Below are 23,790 nucleotides of genomic sequence, written 5' to 3'. Positions count from 1 at the left end.
AAAAAACACATGGTATCAAAATGTTAAAACTGAGCGATGACTATTAAACAGAAGGCTATACAAGTTTTAGATAAGCTGTGTTTCAATTTACCGTCTGCATGAACTTGCAAGCTAAAATGCAAATAAACTAAATGTGTGTGATAATTTGGGGATGTCTCTGACATACTCAATAAAGGGAAGAATAGTGACAGAGTATGGTAATATTAAATGAGTGTGCCATCAAATTACATATAGGTAGAATGAGGGATTATATCTACTATGTAGTCTTAGGTTAGTCTTCTTATATACACTTTAAGGTAGACATAATCATTTAAGCATTCAAGTTTTGATCCTCTCCTTTCTGTATGGGGAAGTGTTAAAGATATTCTCTCATGTCTTGAAAGAGGAAAAGAATAACCTCCACTTTCTGTACATCCTATGTGCTGCCTATGACACACTCATGGCCGGGGCACGTCACAGGAAAATCAGTGTCAGGTCAGTGAAAGGAAGCACCGAACTGGGAGCATATCAAAATAATCTCAGAGGGGAGGGCGCCAAATCAGGCGAATTCAGTCATAATCAGGGGTAGATTTAAGTCCTGTGAGGCTTGAACCTTCTATAATTTGGGATATCCTCTTTTAAGGAAAGAAAAAAAGATTATACACGCAAAATTGCTCGGGCTCTCCCACAGCTTTGAAAGGGATCTGTGAAAGTGAGGGGCCCTAGAGTGTTTTGAATTCTATAGTTTCACAGCCAATTTGGATGCACATCACAGAAAGCCACTTGCTTTTGAAAATTAAGGTCAAGTAATTGTTGGTTCAACAAATAAAAACGCATTCAAGAATCTTAGGAATGACAATAACAGCATTCACAATTTGTGTCTTTCAACCAACATTTTCTTGATTGATGTTTATAGATTCTTGTGATTTTAGGTTGAGTACATGAAACTATCTTCAGACACTGACATACTCATTTGATAACACAATAATAGGTACAGTTCTTATGGCAGTTAGGAAATTTATCTATCCATGAGAAATTTTAGTAAAGATTACAGTTACTAAGACAAATAACAAATAACATTTAAAAAACTGTTTTCCAGGATTAAAAATAGGAATAATGGGTTTGGGTAAGAATATCATTAATTATCGTAAAAGTAATCATTGGACTGTTAGGCTTTTACTTTGGCTGCATGGAGTCATTACAACTACTTGCATAGATGGCATCTCTTTCCTTCGGTTCCCTAAGCTCCCTTCTGAATATAATTTCTAAAATCAGCTTTTAAGAATCAGGTAACCCAAACCCACAAGAGAACATCAGAGGATTGGATCTTATCATACTATTAATGTCTAGTGAAATATCTATCGGCGACAGACGATACATAGTAGCTGAAGACAAATGGGCTCCTCAGCTTCGCCTTTTATGAAGTAGCATCACTCGCTGGGTGGAAAAAAAGGGCTTATCCTTCTAATTAGAAATGCATTCCTCAGCTAGAACATGGGCCATGGAACATTAAATGGAGTATTATTACGATGGTATGAAACACTTGGGTAGAGTTTGCAGAAGGAAAAATTGTGACATAAAAGCAGCTAAACATCTTGCAGTTATATTAATGTTTCTTTATGAAAGATTACATTTCTGAATGTCTTTTATGTTTTAAAAAAATCACATCATATGATTCCCTTTCTAAATGTCTTGTTCAAATGCTTTAAAGCAACATTGTGAGCTCATTATGTAATTTCAAGCATGATACATTAGGAATTTTTTCATGCCAATACTAACAGCTAGGTTTCTATATTAATTGGGGTACATAATAATAAAGAAAAGCCAAACACTTACAATGAAAGTAAAGCTCTTCATCCCCTTCTTGATCAGCTTTGCTATAACCACAGTGCCTGGAAGAAAATCAGATTTGTGATGACCTCAATAAACGATCTTACCTTCTATACTTAAAATTCAGTACAACACACCTTAATTATTTAACAGCATGCTAGTGAGAGCTATAAACAAAACACAAAAACTTCCTATATAAAGTTATGAATTCATAATAATAACATAGCAATTCATGTGATTAAAAAATCCACAGAATGTAGTCTCTGTGTGAGACCAAGCAGAAGGGATATGTCTCATAGATTTAGGTTTATCAGTAAGTGAATATTTGCTTATACTTATTTCTGAAAAAACAGATTTTAAGTGGCTTCCACAACCCATTCACTGTAAGAGTATATCTTTCCCCAAATATCTTCTGTATTGATTATGAAAGCCTACCTCTGAAAATAACCAATACAAATTTAACCAACAGAAATTACAATCCCACTGCCTCTTAAACCAAAGGTGGTGATTATGCTCACAACCTCGGGTTTTTGACCTTGGTAGAATGAAAATTGACCTTTTCATGTTTCATATCAGACAAAGAATGTTGTCATTTATGATTTAACATTTGAATGGACCACACAATAAGCGAGGTGCGGACATAATTCTGAAGATCAGTACATTTTATGTTAGAGATTAGAAGAAATTAGTGTTCTACCTTCTCCCAATGATAAAGCCAAAGACCATGAACACGAGAATGATGGTTCCTGCCACTGCGACCACAGCAATTATAATAACAGGATTCTGTTCGCTGGAGACGGCTGTCGCTGTAAGCAGAGGAAACAGGCTCAGCATCACTCAATGCCAGGCAAGAACTGAAGAGGTTAAACTAAATCTTATAAACAAGAGATATCTATGCTATTTAATCCACCTCTGGTTTTAAACAAATGCATTATATTGTGTCTATAAATTTAAGTAAATGTTTATTTTTACCTCTTAAAGCAGTGGTAGGGACAATACTTTCATCTATTTTATATTCCTCAGCTATAAAAGAGACCTATAAAATGCCTTATTGAATGGCTATCCCTGCTTAGCAGTTGGAAATTTAGTTATGTCTAAGAGAGAGATCTTTGATCTACAGTTGCTATTAAATCCCTATTTTTCCCACAGCAAGGGATTTGATCCCCCTGTATCTATTTTCCTGGTATGGAAAAAAAGGAACTAAAATACATACTCCACATTTTTGAAGCACTTTAAATGCTTTATTTCTCATATCATCAAGATAAAATATAAGTTATCATGTAATTATAGTAGAATATCATGAATTTATAATCCACCAAAATTCTGGGAAAAGAAGAGAATCACTTGTATTAATATGGCAAAGTATGCAATATACACGATTTGAGTTTACAGTTACAGAGGACGTAGGCTATTTATGAAGAAGCAAACTTTTTGTAAGTACTTTAAAAAGCATTTGAGCGTTTTCAAATTGTAGACACTTCCCGTACAATGCTAAGAGAATCTTCATGCTCGTGAGGGGAAGCCCAGCTGGACCTTTTGGAGTCTCTTTGGGAACAGTGTATGTTTGCAAGTCATGTAAAGCAGCCTCTGATTCCGATTCTTCATCAAGTCACATGGACTTCTCACTTCCATTTTTCCAAATTAGTGAGGTTTATATGTTAATTTGCAATTGTCATATTTTCCCCAGAGGTCTATATTTTCAATACCAGTATACACTTCATAAAATAATCAAAGGAATGTAAAACAGTGAAAATGCACATTCCAATAAGTGATCGCTGGCAAATATTATATAATAGATAGTGTTAAACTAACATAGTTTGCTTATTTCTGAAGCAACCAACAGCTGTAATCTTTAATTTGAGGCAGGATGGAAAAAATCCTCCTCCTTGGTGTCACGGGGCTGGGTCCCCAGAGCCATGAATTATAAGCAGGCAGAGCATGTCTTGCCACAATAGGCTCTAGGAAGTTTTTTTCTGAATGGTTTTTCTCTAGTGTATCTGAGTTGCCCTCCTTTTGACAACTCATGTCTTAATGTTTGGCACGCCTGTGCTAACTATAGCTCGCCCTTACATTGAAAAGCAGTAAAAATAGCTCTGGTGCCATAGTCTCTGAACAAAGCTATTACACACATTCTCTAATTCAGCACTTACTGATTTATTCCCCAAGGGAACTAAACAAGGGGGAAAATAAAGAAGAAAAGATAACAACTTTAAAGCTTTAGTTTCTGAATTACAGCCTGTTATCATTCAATAGAGAACATAAAAAAAATTCTTGTTTGTTTGGTTCGGTTTGGTTGCTTTTGGGTTTTATCTGTCTTCCTATAAAAAGCGGAAAAAGAATAGAGTAGCTCTGTGCATGAGAAAGGAAAAAATTACACACATGCATAGAAATTGTTTCCATTCAGTCGGTGTGTCCCAAGGGTCTAATTCTTTGCTTGTCTTAGGCTCAGTTCTGCCCTGAGCTTCAGAGACAGAATTCCAATGAGAAAACTGAACTCAGGTGGATGATGAATTCGAATTTGTGAATGTTTATTTATACATTTTTATATAGTCAGGGTTACCCTTTAATCTTCCCATAGTCAACATCTATGGTTCATATTTTCATCTATTTCATGGGTAATAAATTTTAAAGTAATTTGTAAGTGCCATCATCACCATACCATGGTTTAAGAATTGTAAACACAGTAGCGTTGACTGCAGAGGCTATTTCCACGTGCAATGGAATATCTCTAACTTCTCTTTTCAAGCAGTGTTCAAGTGACTTTTCTTCAGACGCATCTTCCCCTTTGCCCTCCTTCCTAGCACAGTGAGTCTCTGTTCCTTGATTCTCTGATAGCACTGGGCCATGCATTCTATCAGTGCTTAATTGTATGGCCAGAATTTGTGTACACTTTCTCTCTTTCACTAAACTTTCAACTGAGAACATCAATGGTGTCATGTATTTCTGTGCCTCTAATTCTTAGCATAGTACTTGTGCTAAATCAGCCATTCTTAAAGGTTGGTTGGGAACCTCTGAGGGAGCCTCAAGAGCTTCCCAGAGGATCTACAAGGTCAAAACTATTTACATATGAAATGAAGATATATTTCACTTTTCACTCTCATATGTTCACATGCATGCAGTTGAGTTTTCCAGAAGCTCTGTGACGTGTGATAACATCAGTCTGATGGTTAATTAAATGCATATGTGTGTGTTTTAAAGATTTCTCAGTTTTAATTTCTAATGTGGTGACTATCAATAGAGATCATCCAAATAATCAACATCTCAGTATTTTTAAATTGTGTGTAATGGGTCATGATACCAAAAAGCTAGAGAATGGTACAAAGGGACACTTGAGATTTTCTGTGTGCCAGCTACTGTACTTGGCCCTTTGTGTCACATTAACATACCTAATCCTCAGAATATCGTGAGTTGGACACAGGTATCTTACAATTAGGGAACAGAGAAGTAGCTCATCCACAGTCCCAAAACTAAACAAGGCAGAATGAAGATGTGGAACCAGGACTATCAGCCAGCGCGGACCGACACTGGCAATCCATTCTGCATTGGTGACTGTGAGGCATTCATTCCCGGCTTAGTGTTTGAGTGCCTTTATGTGTCTTGCACTGTAGTAGGCACTGGCAAGACCACAGTAAGAAAAGGAGGCATGGATCTTTCTTTCATCGACTTTACATTCCAGCAAGAGAGAATATTCCAATGATAAAAATCACCACATTTTTTTCTAATGTGAAAATATTTTTTAATATCTATTTCTTGTGATCATTCAGGTTATATAACTTCTTGATCTCTTTGGGTTTTAGTTCCTTCATTTTTAAATAATGAAAATGGTGTCTATGAATCTCAGGACTCAATAAAAAATAGTTTGGCCTGATACCCATAGTTTATGAAGTCAGGAAACTGCACAAATTCATTCTGAAAGTTTTCAAACCTAAAGGCTTAACTGATGAAGAGTGTTTAGGTAAAATGTGAGATAACTAATCAAGTTCTGCTGCTGCTTCTAACTTCATCTTTTAAACAGAACTCCCATATACACTGAAGAGACTAATTTAAATCACAAGTTTCTAACGTGAAACGAAACAGCCAATTTTAAATTCTTACTCTGAAGTGCCTTTACAAAGGATGTATACATGCATATATAGTCACTTTCAAATGTAAAAATTATCTTGAACTTTGAACTGTTCTTTACAATATGAAAAAATATACATTGAAGTGTTTTATTATATTAGAAATCACAAAGTAATATTAGATTAGTCTAAGTTGAAAATTACTAGAAAACACATTTAACAAAAGACCACTCAAATGTTGAAATGTTGAAAAGTTAAAATTCTTTAATGTTTCTGGGGCCACTGAACTTATTCTCACTTTTAATCTCATCTACTCTCTTCAACAAAGAATAATGGTAAGTTTGCCACACCAAATTATGTGACATTTTAAACATTGATGCCTTTGTGTCTACAGTTCTATATATATGATTTATATTTCAAATTTATTTCAATATACTTTTTCCTATTTGAAATTCTGAGAGTTACTGCTGAGTTTAAAAATACTGCAACATGTTTTGGAAGAAGAATACTGCTAGCAAACTTAAGCATTTGCTAATCGAAATACTTCTCAATTTATTTTACCTTTTAAAACATCCATATAATATTTTTCTGATGTCAAAACTCTTTGGTCAAAATGATATTGATTTAAAATATTTTAAAAACTTTTATTTAAAATTAAGGAAAGAAAATCACTTAATTTTTTTTAGCTCATTTTTGTTTAGACTTCTGTGGGGTCATCTGATTGGCAAGGAGCTGAGGAGGTAACAGCTGGGTGAACCCTGTTCCTAAGGAACTAAAATACCAGGAAAATTCAAAAACCTCAGAATACAGAAAACACCAAGACTTCAGCGAGCAGAACAACAACCAGCAATGGTACTCAAGCTGTTGTGAACTTGCACCTTGACCATAAACCTTGGCATGCATCTCAAGACACATTTGCTTATTTATAACACTGTATACACATATTTTTACTATGTTCCTAGGTTTCATTATAAAATACAAACAAAATGATAACGAGGGTTCAAGATGCTGGTGATGTTCTGTCTTTAAGCTGAGTGGTAGATAGAGATACTCATTTAATTGTTTTTCTTCATCTTTCATATATACTTTAAATATATTCTTTAATATGTTTGAAATACGATGCAAACAATGAAAAGAGAAAAAAATGGAAATCAATACAAGTTGTAAGATCTTCTCTCTCAGCTGCAATTTTTGAAGGCATTGCTAAAAGGCAAGTAGCTTTTGGCATTCATCATCCTCATTCTGTGGTCCGCCCTGGTGTACACCCCGGCTTCACTTGGGGGTTTCTGTGAAGGAGCAGCTTTGACTGACTTAACTAGTAGGATCATTTGGGGGTCTCCCAAAAGAGCCTGTGTCAGCACACAACGGAACAAGTTCTGCTTCTGCTTCCAATTTCGTCTTTTAAACAGAACCCCCATATACATTAAAGAGACTAATTGAAATCACAAGGTCCGAACATTGTGAAACGAAACAGCCAATTTTAAATTCTTATTCTGAAGAGCCTTTACAAAGGACATATACATGCATATATAGTCACCTTTAAATGTAAAAATTATCTTGAACCAAATCTTCACCCCCAATATTGAAAAAAAAAAGTCAGAGTTATAGAGAGTAAGAATCCAAACCAAAGGTGGTAATTACCTTCAAACATTTTACCTGTAGCTTCCTCTAGGGTGGCCACGTCAAGTCTGGGACTGTAATTTCCATAACCGGCAGCAGTAAAGGCCCGAATCTGGAAAACATACACTGTTCCTGGTTTCAGGTTATTAATGGAAGCTGAAGTGGACTTGGTTTTTACTGTCGAGTAGGTCCGTTCCCTTTGATCCTAGAAACAATATACAGGGAATATTTAATTGTGACTGCAATGGGGCAATTTGACAGCCCATTCTTGCAATTTATTTCAATTTGCTGCATTGTTTTCATAAGGCTACCTTGTGCCCTGTGGAATACTGTAATACTGAGTTGTTTCTAAGATAGTACAAAATATAAATGTGAATATATGCCTTTGTTCCCTAAATTTCAAAGAGAGATAATTTTATTAAAACATTTATGATGTTTTGAGTTTTTGCTTTGTTGATAGAGGGCATAGTGGCAAGAACTATTTTGCCATAAATATAATCAAAACATGGGTACACCTATAAAAACCAATGGTTTAGTACAGCCTTCCCTTTATAATGTAATTCTCTTAATATTTTTCCTGAGTGTTATTCATCAAGCAAAAAGCCATATGCTTAAAGTGAAAAAGCTATTAAAATACATGCAAGAATTTTAGCGAACACTGCTACCATAGCGACATATCAATTGTTTTCATTAAAAACTGCATTTCTCACACATTAAAACTACTTTTATAAAACAGTATTTAATGGAATATCTCAAATTAAAACCATGAAAATAAAAGTTAAAGTGTTACATATTTTATGGGTTGATAACATTTTAAACATGATTCAGTTTAATTTTCTCATTCTTTAGATATGAAAAAAAGCCTACAGAGTTTAAAAATGGCATCATATTATATATGAGAAGCCTAGGAATGAAATGAATATAAAAATTCAAGAATACAAAAAATCTCCATGAAAACAACATTAAAGTGAATATAAATTTAAAGCTTAATTGATGACTCTAATGGACTATTTATGAAAAATGTTATAAAAACTCTTCATTAAAATATACAATTTTAGACAGTTTTTATGTGCTCTATAAAAAATAACTGTGCTCAACTGTGTCTGGAAATGAGACTATTCACTGAAATCTGAAAATGTCAGTCTGGTTGTTTGATATGCCTTGACAATGGTTTATGCAAAAGTATAAATAAATATACATTTAAACTGCATTTAGTGAGCAGATTTATAGTTGTCCTTACAATCATTTATAAAAATATTTTATTGCTGTTTTTTGTTATTATTATAAGTATATATTATCTCAAATAAAAGAACTAGCCATAATTAACATTAGATAACATAATGATTTATAGAAATCACACAATTACATGCATTACAATGTAGTACTGTTATTCTCTTCTAATAATCTATAGTATTTTACAGATCCATAAATTCAGAATCTGTAAGTTCAGCCAATGTAGAATATTCCATTTCTGTCATGTAAAATAGAAATGTGTCTCTTTGAACAAACTTATTCCAGAGTAAGGACTTGCAAAATGTTCTGTTGTATTGTGAGAAACTCCACTCTTTTATTTACCACTTAACTTATATTTTTGGACTATAACTGTTAGAGCTCATTGGAAAAAAGACGTAACACCACCAACATTAAAAACAGGGATTCCCTTAGAGACACAACTGATGAGATAAGAAATGTATTCCCTGGTATGAAAATGACATATTTACACTGTAACTTTGGCCTCTATGACTATAACTATGAACTTATTAATTCATAATGGAAATAGTAAGCAAAAATATTGTAAACTTAATCTGAATGTTGAAATTAATCTTAAAATGATCTGTTTTTCTTCAAAGGGCAGAGAGAAAAAAGAAGCATCTATTGACAAAGCAATGTATGCATTTAAATTATTCAATCGAGTCAACTGAACCCCAAAGTTCTTCCAAAGCTTTAGGCTCCTATTTTGAAATTCTGTCTGAATGGTTAAAATGGAAATAAATATTATAGCAGTTCAGCAAATTCACTTAGGTCAGTAACAGTAACACATTATTATTATTACTAGTTATAGTAATAGTTTCCATGTTTTAAACCTTGAACTAGGTCGTTTTGTGAGGTGAAACCTGGATAATTGGTGAATAGGGTGTCCTCCCACTTTTTTTCTCCTGATATAAATGATCTCATACACTCAGATATATCACTAGTAAAACTGAGTCATTCAAAGGGTTTAAAGGGGCAGCACTTGTTTTAGCCATACTGTTTTTCTTAGAGAGATGAATATAAAGAAGTGGTGGACATGATTACTATAACAGGTATTACATAAATTTCAGGAGGTATTTAAAGCAGTGCAATATCATAACCTCACTCTGAAGTTTGGAGAATACGACATATTTATTACGGAACCTATTCTTATTTTTTCTAATTGCTAAGTGATTTGAGGCTACCATCATTACCACTGAAACCACACAAATAAAATAAATCATTAAGGACCCGAACAGACATCCTAAAAGAAACATTTTTTAAAAACGCACTGGACTGTGTGGTTTCTGTGGTACTAAAACATCTTACATTTTTATTACTATGATATCAAAAATAGAATATATACTACTAGTGAAACATTTTCACTTGTGTAACACAGAAACTTAATACACAGACATCATAATTACGATCATGAACCAGAGATTCAGGGATATGGTTATTAAAAACGGGTAAAATGAACTGTGGATTTTGAAAGAGCTTCAAAGAGTTGGCTTAGCGACCGAGTTTAGTCTACAACGCAGTAGGGTGACAGGCGGCACCCTGTACATTGTTGTGCAGTTCAGCTGTTCTTAGCACTTACTTTCTCGTAGTACTTGATTTCATATTCGGTGATGACTCCGTTGGGATGCTCTGGCTCCTGCCAGGAAAGCTCCACACTCCGCTGTAGCACTCTTTCCTTCATTACCCCACTCACTTGCGAGGGAGCTGTTTGGACAAGATGTGTCAATAAACAATGAGAAAATTCACTGGATGCCTCAAATCAAATGTCACAACTGATCAGTCCCATGCTGTGCCAGTTTCATTAAGGTAAAAGAAAGCACCTTTTCATAGCTTACAATTCAGAAACTAATGAATATTCAAACAGGACCTTATTACTGTTCATAAACCTTAATAGAAATTTAAATTAAAGTGCAAACAGCAGAAGATAGCATTGTTCAAGTTAGTGAAAAATGGAAATGATGGGGCTGAGAATGACAATTAAGAGAATGAATGCTAATTAAGGCTACAAAATATGATTTCAGATTAATCTCCAGTGATAAACTGAGTCCAAATATTTATTTCACATGCAATGGCACTACATTTTTTAAAAGAAAAAACAAGTTAATACCTTGTAAGAAAATGTATATGAAATGGCTACTTTAATCTTCAATTAAAGGAATCACACTTTTTAAAAATGATGTTTCACATGTGCGTACAGGTGTACTCCCAAAGAATTCCAACTAACCTCAGAAAAAATTTTTATACTTTATTAGATCAATATGCAAGAAAATGCTAAAGCTGTGCTACTTGAAAATGTGCGTGAACACACATAATATACATACAGACTCTGGCACACCTAACACACCTACATAACCTAGGCTTCAAGCTCTGATAGAAGCAATTCAAACTACAATTTCGCTTTCTCTTTCCAAGTAGATAATACTAGGCTTAGAGTTCTTTCATTCTAATTAGCGGCATATACTCTTTTTGGTAGCTAAGACTGCGGAATGTAGCAAACTAATTTGCTCTGTCGAATTTGCTTGGTGATGATTAACTAGTTGTCTTCTCTGTCTAAATGAGTAGCTGCACGGGCTTGGCTGAATTTCAGTGGGATCGTTATGTTTCATGTATCATGCTCTATCTCATTCTGTAAAATATTTTCAGGCTGTTAATTTAATTTTCAGATGTCCAAAATTGTTAATAACCCTGCCGACAGAAAAGCAATTATATGGAGCCAGAGCCATTTAAGCAAGCTTCTGATGTTTATCACTTTATTGTGTTTCTTCTACATCTTAGTATTTTTTTATATCAATGTCTAGAGAAAACATTTTTTGTATCTTTCTCGCTTAGAGATTTTGAAGGAAGGACACAGAAGACTCATGCCTCTAATTTCCTCTCAGGTTACTAACAAAAGCGTAACTAGGGCAGATTAAGTGGGGCAACTTTTACTTTAGGGGTATGCAGCTGACTTACCCAACAGACTGTGTTTACAGACTAAATGTGTTTCTGGTATATGTTTCCAATGAAACAAATTCCCAATAAGAAATTTTATTTTCGCCACAATTTTTTAAACCTGAATAAATGCAGTGAAGAAGAACTTGCTTCTAAGGTGATTTGCCCCTCCACGCAGAACAGGCTTAAGCATATCTTAGTTGACTGGGATGTTCAAGAGGCTGCTTCCTGGAGCCGTAGTATTGGGAAGCATAAATCCCAACTAACTGTGAGGTGTGATTCCACATAGCAGATAGTCTCTAATACCTAACTTACTTAAAGTCATTCAGAAAAATCTGTATTTTAACTTTAATTAGTAAAAAACAGAATGTAGCACAGGTGAGAAGACTCGGAGTCAGTGCATGGAATTACACTATGAAGCTCCTGGTCTCTCTGATCAGGGTTTATGACATGAGGTGTGCCATTTGGAAAAAGGTTCGCTGGAAATAGGTTAGAAATTTAGTTAGGTTAGAAATTTAGTTAGATGCTGATCTTTAGCTATCTGTCCAATAACACACGTAGCTTAATGTGATGTTTAGTGTAAGTCAAGCTATACGACACTTGGCTTATTTTCTATCTGTAAATAGTAAGATGAAGGGGGCACTGCATTCTCTAAGGTATGGAGGAGACCTGGGGTATAAATGCAGCTCATTTAGTTTCTGATATGTCACAGCAAGATCTAAGTATAGATCACTTGTTTTCTGCAAGTTACATGCTAAATTTATATTCATTATTTTATCTTGGAAAAGAACTTTTATCAATAAAATGATGGTTAACTGGGGGTGGGGGGAAAAGATACCTAAAAATATACTTCATATATATGTAATATTTTGAAACCAGTATCACAGCATTACCACTACTGTACACACTATATTTTTCCTTTTTAGCAGAAGGAGCCCTATATATAAGTAACGATACTTCTGATTTCCTGTATATTTCTCTTTAAAATTTATCCCTTGCTGATACTATCTGTATGAGGCACACAGTTAAGGGTCTGGATAGAAGTACTAACGCATGGCCCTTGAGAATAGGTAACATGCATGACAGGGAAAATCTTTCCTGGTCTTAGGTCCTTCAAATGCAACATTTCGGCAGGAAATTTGATAATATTTTCCCGTGAGTCTCAGTATCTTAGGCATAAAGGATATACAACTCATAGGATTTATAGCTTATAAACAAAAACATCTTTAAGCCAGTCAGATTCTTATGGGGTCATTATTTGCGGTTGGATCCTCTATTGCACAAAAAAGTAAAACTGAAGTGGCATAAGGCACTCTAATCTTCAAACAGGATTTCTATGCTTAACACATTTGATCTACTAAATGAATTACATTGTAACAATTTCACTAATATGCTCACTTGTATGCCAAAATATTCAATTAACTACAATCTGAAATTCATTATGAGAATATGTATACAGCTCAATTATACATATCTATAAGAAGCAATTACATGTTACATATTTAAATTAAATTTCCATAATTATCAAAGTGAAATAAAATCCATTGTAATTGGAAATGTGAATCTAATACATAGTAACGAACAGTAAATTTATTACTTCCTGAAACGTAGGAAAACAAACCCTACATAGAGAGGAGTTTTTAAACATGAATTTTAGTAGGGCTCTTAACAAATGATTAACAGATTCATTTGTGACATTTCTAGAAATATTCAAATTTAAAAATTAGTTTCAACTAAAGAAAAAGACAGAATTTTTTTTGCCCTTAAAGATATTCAAGATTGAGGACATATATAGAGTATGTACAAGTGACAATGAAAGATAATCATAGGAAATTAAGAAAATGGTTTCTGTGGTTCAAAGTGGTAAATATCTATAGCATAAAAACCAAGTTGATAAAATTGATACAATAGGAGGGCAAAAGTCTAAAAATGGACGGAGTTAAAATTTGTGGGTTGCTATTGTTAGTATGAGGTTTTAAATTTAAAAATAATCTGTAAGAATGATGGGTTTATGTACAGATGTGAACCAATCAATATTTTACAGATTTTGAGCTTTACATACTCATGAATGATCGTTGATTTTAATTCTAATTAAAATCCAAGTACAGTAGTATACTTAAATCATAAAATGGAATATATTCATAAAGTCTCCATTTTTTCTCACTACAATGTTAAGTTCATCTACATGTATGGAAAAATTCCCTAGCATGAAGTAGGGAAAAAGACAATTTAAAAACATAATATAGTAGGCAAATGACCCTCCAAAGATTTCTGTAATCTCTTGAACACGTAAATATGCAACATTTCCCGGCAAAAGGGACATTACAGGTGTAATTAAGGTTATGGGCATCACAATAAAGATATTATTCTGGATTTTTGCCAGGGGGCCAAATATAATCACATTAGCTCTTAAAAGCAAAGGAATTTCTCCGGCCAGGGTCACAGAGATGCTGCAGAAGAAGCCAGAGATTCGAAGCATGAGAGGGAATCATTGTGCCACTGCTGGAGGGAGACACGTGAGAAACGTGGGAACATGCGGGGACAGGCTTCAGGATCGGAGACTGGCCCTGGAAGACGGAAGCAGGAAAACGGAGACCTCAATTTCACAAGTGCCAAAGCCTTGAATTCTGACAAGAACACGAATGAACTTGGAAGTGGATCTTCCCCAGAACGTCCAGGTAAGGGCCCTGTTCATCTGACAGCGTGTCAAGCTGGTGAAAGAGGGTCCAGCTGAGCATTGCGGTGCCCAGACTTCTGACCCACAGAACTGGGAGATAACAAACGGATGTTGTTTTGAAGTTTTTGTGGTAATTTTTTATGGCAGCAGTAGAACCCTAATACATATAGTAAAGATAAGATATACTTAACTATGCACAAAGATTAGTGATAGGACGGTTTAATAACGTGATATGTCAAACTTTATGTTGAAATAGCATGGAGTCAAGGGATTGTGATCTTGATTAGGACTAAAAACACAACGTCTTATAGGAAAGAAACCTTTACTTTCTATTTGGAAGAAACATTTTGTAGTGGAACTCCAATGAAGCTCATGAATTTGATTTTGGATTTACAAAGTAATTATAAATTACTAGTCATTACTTTTATAACATTTAAGGGCTCTCATTGAAGTTCAATAATGAATAGTGAGTGGAAAAACAATATTTGTATTTCTAAACAATACACTGAGGTAATGTAAGATGGGTCAACTAGTACAAAATGACCTTTTACGATGCATTTTAAGTTGTTAAATCTATTGACATTTGTTGGATTTCCATTAGGTAAATACAAAAAGTGAAAATGCAGAAATCTTTAGAACACAGTCAAATGCAAATCTGATGACAGAACAACAGTCTTTTACTCAACACTTTTGTTGCAATACAGTATGAAATTCATTTTTAGCAATTCTTTGAAATAACAAAGAATTTGTATTATTAGGAACTTAGCATTTTATAAAACACAACTTATAGCTTTCTTATTTTTCCCCACAGGTGTTTCATTTTTATATTACAGGACAAACATATAAAAATACAAAGAAATTTATTTCATTACAAAACACTAGGCTATATAAGCCTATACGTATACCTGACCCAGTGGAATATCATGTGACATATCAATTTCACTTTTTACGGTATATTGGAATATGTAAAAAAAAAATCCTAATGTGATTTCACAAGATTTCAATTTCCTGGCTGTGAAAAAATGGTCAGTAATAATATTATGAGCAATAAATATAAAATTTTGTTTAAAAAAGCACAACTAATATGGGCAATTGAGTCAGCAGCAATTACAAGCAATCCATTTGCAGTAGATGTCTGTCAAATTATTTTTGGTTGGAAAGAGACGTGACCTGTGGCTAAACCAAACATAAAATCTCACTGTTTAAAAAATAGTTGAAAAAAATCAGTGGGCAATGAATTATCTTTTTCAAAATTAAATTACATTATTTGCATGGCTACGTATTTAACATTCTCATTAGGAGGATGTTTTATTCAAAATGTAAAGAATAAAAAAATAAGAGCCATCACAGAAAGATTTTGAAATATATTTAAGGACACCTATTGAAGAGACAATATGAATAAAAGCTGAAAATAAGATCTGAAAGAGCCGTGAAAAGATGAATATGGAGTCGAACTGGAAAAGCAAGAAAAAGAAAGCATCCCGAATTGGGGACCCACTTGAGTGCATTTAAGTCAGTTTATTTTCGATAGGGTAACAACGGGAACAACAAAATCACTACTTGTTCAACTAAGAATGGCCTTGCTCTTTAAAGCCATAGTCACAGTATCTTTGTAAGAATGATCTGACAATACAACTTTCTGAGAATAAAATTTTCTTTCTTATCATCAGATGGTTAGTAACCAACTCTTTGGATAGTTAATTACTATAGGCTTTAGTGCTTCTGGCAACATCTCTGGGTAAAATGCTTTAAGGGCAGAGAGGTGAGGGCTGTAGAGAAAACCACTGTGGCCATTGGTCCTAAACACATACTAGGACTCTTGCTAACCTTTGCTTAAGTACTGACTGAAATGTTAATTGATGAGGAGTTAATTTGTAACTTCTGCTGCATTTGTATTTTCATAGAATTATGTGTAACTCTCAATGTAAATAAAATAAAAAAAGATTTTGTAAAAAACAGGTATAAATTACACAGCATCCCAGAACTATCTGGACTATTTACGTCAGTCCTACCCATGAAAGAATAATGAAATGAGGACCTAATATGACAGTTCAAAAAAGATACTGAGTTGCATGTTTTACCTCTCTTTTCAGTCAACAGTTAATATTACTTTTTACTACAGACCTTCCACAACTTTCAATGGGGTCATGTCCTGATCAACCCATCATAAATTGAAAAGTTAGGGAGCTGAAAAAATTGAAAATACATTTAATACACCTAACTTAATGAACATCATACCTTAGTCTAGCCTATTTCAAATGTGCTCAAGACACTTACATTGGCCTATAGTTGGGCAAAATCATCTAACACAAAGTATTTTTTAATATGGTGTAATCTCATGTAACTTATTGAATGCTTTACAGAAGGTGAAAAACAAAATGGGTTGTAGGGGTTATAAGTGTATTGGCTGTTTACTGTCATGATTGGATGACTGACTGGAAGCTGCACCTCATGCCAGCATCACAAGAGACAGTATTGTAAATCATATAACTAGCCAGGGAAAAGATCAAAATTCAAAATGCGAAGTATTATTTCTACTGATGTGTATTGCTTTTGCACCACTGTAAAGTAAAAAAAAAAAAAAATTAAGTCGAGCCAATGTAAGTTGGAAATTTCTGTTCAGTTCTAACTCAACAAATATTTGGCATTTCTGTAGATCCTTAGTTGGCAATATTCATATATATATGTATTGTAATATATATATTCTTCTTTCTTCCCTAGTACAACACTATGAGGTAGGTACTGCTGTTCTATTAGTTTGGGTTATGGAAATTAAATAACATCCACTAATAAAGGACAGATTTTTGGATCCAATCCCATGTTTTTAAGTTCTAACAAATCTTTTTTCAACTACAGTGATTCTAAGGGTGGGCATTTCTGAGAGCAGATGATGGAAAGAGGAAAGCTAAGTAGTCATGCATTCATTTAACATGTGCTGACTGTCCACAATGTGCCATAATAATGAAAAGGCCCTAGGGGATTTGCTCAAATGGCAGTCCTAGAACCTAAAGATACCGGAACAGATCAAACTGAGCAGAAACTGCAAATTACATTTTTTTTAAATAGCAAATACATGTACAAGAGTATATAGTGAAAAGTGAGACTTCCTCCCTACCTCGCCCCTATGTCACAAAGATTCCATTCCCTGAAGCAACTACTCTTTGCAGTTTCTTTGCTATCCTTCTAGAAACAGTCTAGGTCTGTACGAGTGCATGCATTTTTTTACATGAATGGTATTACTCTAACAGCAAAGTTCAAAAACCTTATAAATTGCATTTTATAACTTGTATCACTGAACACACACAGACATGCATAGCTCTTTATCAGCTGTGTTGTATTCCATTAGATGACATACTACTATATATTTGACCAGATCCTTACCAATAAGCATGACCCTTTGCCACCTCTGATTAATTATGCTGCAGTGAAACTGGTGGCAAGCTCATATTTAATATGAATCCTCTAAGGACAATAAAATATTTCAGAGAAGTTTAGTGCCTTCAGATTAAAAAAGGTAGGTGAGGTTATGTGGACGGAATAGGCAACATGTAGCCACTGTTAAAACTCATTTGGAGTTATTGCTTTATAAAGGGAAATAAGGACTAAGTAATTATAACTTAAAATATTTTAGATAGTGACAGTCTAAGTGCAGACTAGCTACTCAAAATGCAGCTGCAAGTCATTCTCCTACGAGAAGATGAGAAATGTGTGTCATATGCACATCTACACCAGCGAGCACTTTTTTCTGTTGATGCTAGCTGACTTTTTTCTGGAGCAAGTTATGTATCAGACACTAGCATTTTGAGTAGCAATGTGTTTTAGAAGTATTCTAGCACTAGTTTAAGTACCCTTCACTGTTAAACTAAAATTCCCAGAAGGTAAGACCACTATAACAGCATTGTTACTAATTTCTCATGAGAGTTTCATTCATTTATAAATTCAACATAAAGGTTTTCATGACTGATTATACTATAAACAAAAAATTGCATGGACTGCAAAGATGATGAGGCCTCAGTTCCCACTTTGAAGGAGATTTTAATGTAGAAAACAATTCAGAACATAACTGTGCACAGTTTGAATGCACAACTAAATATTACAGCGTAGACGAGGTATGAACCGAGTGCTAGCAAATTTGAAAGGCGGTGAAGGGCAAAATACACAAAAAAATTTCCTTGTTGCAAAAAGCACTTGTGATTCAGTGTTTGACTGTGTAATTATTAATTTAAAGTAGTTCTCAGGAATGTTGGTATCATGCCTCCAATCTGCAAGAGACAACTTTATATTAATTAAATAAAAACAGTCAGGTTCAAAACTGGGCCCGTGTTTTTCTTTCTAGTGACTTCCACCAGTAAGTTGCAGTTCATTCAATCATTGCTCTTCTGCTTTATCTTACAGAATTTTTTTTTCTAAAGCTCTATTTCCTTGTTGACAGAACTATACAATGTCACATTTAATTATTTTGTAATTATTTATCTCTTCAGCTATTTTGATGTTTCTTGAAGGCAGGACACTTTGAGAAGCAAGAGCATAGGAGTGAAACATGGGACCACAGCTAGTCTTCCGGGTTTGCACTTAGATTCCATTGCTTATTTGAAAACTGTACAACCTTGAACAAGGAACTGATTCCTCTGGGCCTTAGTTTTCTTAACTTTAAAGTAGATATAATCAGATTGCATATTTGATAAATAGAATTGTTCTGGAAACTTAATATGTACATACATTTAAAATACTTAAAACCGTTCCTGGCACATAGTAAGAACTCAACAAAATATATGCCACGTATTACTATCCCATACTTATTTCAGCTGTATTACACTTACTGATGTTGGGACCCATTCTAGAATACTCTGATTCTGAGATCAGATTCAGGCATCGTATTTTTCAAGCGCTCCTCAGATGAATCTGACACACAGCTGAGTTTAAGAACAATTCCTGTGAAGCTTCCACAGGAACAGACATTGTCATTTCAAGGTGGGATTTCAGTGATGTCCATAATAAATGCTGGCAAATGTTAGATTTTTAAGTATTACACTGAATGACCAATTTCTGTAATGACCACTCTCTATTTTATATGTTCCAGCTAGACAGATAGACATTAATACTAAATCATTCAGAAGGACCATATCACTGTAAAAAAAATGAAATGGATACCAAAATGGGAAGAAGACCAACAATATACACCCTTTTCAAAATAATGTAATATATATTGAACTGAGAAAAAAATACAGATGAAACACTCTCTTTTATTTGGGGTTGTGAGGAAAATATTTTGAATAGCTTTAAAAAAAAACTTTCACACACCGTTTATCAAATAATCTGACTACTCTAATTTTCCATGAATCCATAGCTGAGGAGTACCTTATTAATAAGGCCAAATATGTGACAATGGCCTACAACCAGACTTTATTAATGATGAAAATGAATGCTTAAGTAGAATAAAACTGCATAAAATATATTTACATATAAAAATATCTATATATGTGTACACACACACACACACACACACACACACACAATTTGTTAACAACCAAAACCTCCCTCACGTATCACCAAAATAACATTCAGCTGTATACATTTTCTTTGACTTTGGAAAATGTTTTCTTATAAATAGACAATTGTGCTGTATCGCAAAAATACTGTATTTAGACAATTTTTGAAATATTAATTTAGTACAAATGCTTATGCTAGGGATATCTTAAAAGATTTTTCATAGATTTCTATTTAAGTTCATTACAACACAAATGTTTTTATTAATTTATGTTAAACACAGGCTGTCTCAGTGATTTTACATTTGATATATTTCCTTATAATATGTACATGAATGTAATCCCTCATTTAGATAAGTTTAATTTATATACTATTTTATGTATCATGAAACATATGAATGGTTCTTAAATTTTGTAATAACATATACTAACAAATTTACATATACAATTATATGGCTAAATAAGCTCCTGAGCTCATCCTCCTTAATACCTATGCAATGTTTTAAATATTGTTTTGTATATTTTAACAACATTCAGAAGTCCACAGATTTGGTTTAATTTTCAGGAGCAGTAAAGCATGTTTTTAAAAAACATGTAGGTTGTTTATTAAGAGGAACATTGTCAATGGAAAGAATATTAAAGAAAGAGGAGATATGAGATTTGCTTAAGGCAGTGCATCAGTCATATACATTCAGAATGAATCATATTTTCCATCAGAATAAAACATGCATTACCAAATGCCAACTGTGTGTTTATTATGTGATTACATTGCATTCATAACTCTCAAATCTTTTTCCAGTACACCACAGTTCTTCATTATTTTAAAATCAATATGATGTACTGCAACCAAAATTCTTAAAAAAAGGAATGAAATAGAATAAAAACTGAGTTATTGCCTATAGTGATATAGTTTCATGTTTGTTTCACATATCTGAATGTTTATATATGAATGTAACAAAGATTACAATGTACATCTATGAATTACTATTAAGTGTATTTAAACATTTTTGAAAGTCACTTCATTATATGATATATAACTGAGGACATATCTATTTACACAGTGACATATGCATTTACAGTCATACAATAAAAAAACATGATACAGGAAATATAAGTGGAGCAGTTCTATATTATATCATTCTTTTACTCTATCCCAAAGGTTTTGATAATGGTTGGAAAAAAATGACCGATTTTATTATATTCTGGCTGATAACAATCTCATAATTTTCTGCTTCAAACCTCTTTTTATTCTATTTCTCCTCTTTGTGTCTTCTATTCTGGTATAAACTGTTTTTGACTATGCATTTTCCAGGCCTAAAACTCACATGTATCCAAACCAACCTACCTTCTTAAATATTGTCCAACAATATTACTTTTTGCAGAGACTTTTTCTCACTCCTGGTTTCGTGTACTTTGTTTTTAACAAGCTTTCCCCAAATCATCTCTTTGGTGGTACTCCTCACAAGTAATTTGATTTTAATTTCCCATCCTACTATAAGTTGAATTATTCAAGGGGAAGAAAAAATTAGGAAGAAGAATGGAAGAATGGTACAAGGGGGAGGAGGGAAGAGGAAGAAAAAAGGGAAACCCAAAGTATCTCAAAACTCACTAAAATTACTTAATTTAAAATGTGCAATTAAAAAATGCCATCATCTCCACTGCTCCAGGTACTTTGAATATATTTCATCTCAAAAGTGCATAAACTTAAGAAATTCATACTGCTTAATAAAAGTCCTCAATACTAGTCAAGATTTATTACTTTATTTCAAGAACCTACTACAAATTAAGCACTTAATTTAACAGAGTCTGCTGAATACATTTCAACTAGTATTGCCTCTATAAGAAGTTGCTTCACAATGTATAAGCGACTGCTGAGGAAGTTAGGCATAAATGAAAATCACATTAAATTTCCTAAGCCTGTATAATGCCAATGGTGCAATGTCGCATTAATTTACTAAATAACATTTTAGTACCAAGAGAAAATCAATGCAGTTTCCTAGAGGGGCTAATTAATACCAAAGGAGTCATTTTTACGCACTGGGAAAAACCTGGTTTATAATAAATAGTTATATGTAGGGGGAGGGTTCCCAATTTATGAAGGACTTTGGTCCCAAAGTTAATCTGTAGTTTAGCTGTTTGCAATCTGAACTTTATTTCCCATAGAAATAATATCATAAATGGCATTTCAATGGCCAGGTGAGCCTACAAACATGTATATGACTCAAAATATTTGTAGAGAAAGTGAATTAAGAACAATTCTGTTTTAATACTAGTAACCAGGCAAAACAGAAAAAAAAAATCCAATGACTAAAATGTGTTTGCTATTACTTCTGAACACAGTTGCTTCAATACAAGAATGAAGATCTTCCTGAATCTTCCTAAAATTCTCCTCTTTGTTAGCCAGAGACAGCAACTGGTCAAACTTGGCTTTCCTCTTATTCCTCCCGCCCTCTTGCAACAGAGGGAGTTTTGACATTATTCCTAAACAGTCTCCAGCCACCAGGAAATAACCATCTAAGTAACTAGAACATAAATACAAAAAAGCTAACACCCCCAGTCTTTTCACCTGTTATGAGCTGGGGTAGAAGTCTATGGCCATATGAGTTTAATCTAGCGAGTTACCTGTTTTTCTTTTTGTTTTTTATTAAGTTTCGCTGAAACACGGCTGCATCCGTTTGTGTATTGTCTATGGCTGTTATTGTGCTAAAGTATCAGAGGAACTACAAAAGAGAAAATATGGCCTACAGAGTAGGAAATACTTACAACCTGGTCTTTTTCAGAAAAAGTTTGCCTATCCTGGAGTAAGAGTAGAGTCTTAAGGTTTTTTTTTTTTTTTTGGTTGTTTTTTTCCTTCATGCAAAAATAGAATGTATTCCACTGATAGGCAGTGGCTGTATTTCTTCCAGTGGCTCAAGGTTGCAAAGATGATACTCGCAGCATTTCCCTTGTGGCTGCAACACGCTGCTGCGGCTGCTTTTAGCAGCTCTAACGTCCGCCTCGCAGGCATGCAGTGAAAGGCAATGAGGAATGCTCAGGGTCTAAAAAAGGAAAGCCCAGTTTCTTAGCAAGGTCTAGCAATCTTTTGTTTACATCTCATTCCCAAAATGAGAAAAGGATTTCTGGAAATGGATTTTTAAAATTCAAGCTGGGTGTACTGCTGCCCCTCAAAACGACTGTAGGAAAGATGAAAGGACTTTATCTTAGGGAGGAAACCAGCAGAGTGTGCCAGCCTCACCTTCCCCACAGCAGGGGAGAGGGGGTTCATCCACTAACTTGATTCCTCCCTCCCTAACCCCTTCACCACAACGTCTTCAGTTGATTTCTTTCCTGAATATAGGTTAAAAAAAAAAAGACCAAGGTAAGTGCTTCAGATGCCAAATGAAGGCACCAGGTCATGGATGAAAAAGTAAGATTATGGGTTACGGAAAATAAGACTTGGAGAGATATTTATGATGTCACTAAATCCTTATCTGTCAAGTTTATGAGTGAGGTGAGAAGAATTTGTTCCTTTGAAGGAATCAGAGAGTTAGTTCAGGTAAGGCTTTTCCTTGTGGAATAAGATAGTTGTAGAAAACCTGAGTAGGGCAATGGTCAGGTCTGAAAAGTTGATATCAGATGATTTAAACAGATTTTTGGTGAGAGAAGCCATTTACCAACAGCATGAATAATGCTAACAAACATAGAACTTGTTACAAGAACACCTACCAATGACATTGTTTCATTTAGACATTTTATACTTGAGAAATTCCTATGTGAAAAAGAAATTCACAGTATTAGTAAGGAGTACTGCAGCATCCACATTTTAAGCATTTGTATATGTTAAATAAACGGTAAATTCATTATGTTATCCATTAATTACTCTTTCTCTTTTATATAATCAATCTCTTCCTTTTCATTGTATTCTTCCTAACAGATTTTACATAAATTCAACTTTATCCCAAGCAAATAAAATTAT

At 34.0% G+C, this 23,790-nt stretch overlaps 1 protein-coding gene across 7 annotated transcripts in view; it reads right to left on the bottom strand.

Moving 5' to 3' along the window:
* EPHA7 (EPH receptor A7) overlaps positions 1–23,790 on the bottom strand; it is a 152,174-nt gene that overhangs the window by 16,756 nt on the left and 111,628 nt on the right. For 4 of the 7 annotated variants that reach the window (XM_017651478.3, XM_017651477.3, XM_037005359.2 and 1 more), the window contains exons 6-9: positions 10,321–10,445; positions 7,512–7,695; positions 2,507–2,615; positions 1,816–1,871 (exon numbers count right to left, since the gene is read on the bottom strand). In XM_017651478.3, the coding sequence (XP_017506967.3) occupies positions 1,816–1,871; positions 2,507–2,615; positions 7,512–7,695; positions 10,321–10,445 (474 nt within the window). The remainder of the gene's footprint in view (positions 1–1,815; positions 1,872–2,506; positions 2,616–7,511; positions 7,696–10,320; positions 10,446–23,790) is intronic. The other 3 variants (XM_037005358.2, XM_017651480.3, XM_073220952.1) reach the window with 1 other exon arrangement.

This window comes from Manis javanica, chromosome 13 (genome assembly GCF_040802235.1).
Source record: "Manis javanica isolate MJ-LG chromosome 13, MJ_LKY, whole genome shotgun sequence".
NCBI lineage: Eukaryota > Metazoa > Chordata > Mammalia > Pholidota > Manidae > Manis > Manis javanica.
This window is presented reverse-complemented; position numbering and strand designations above follow the sequence as displayed.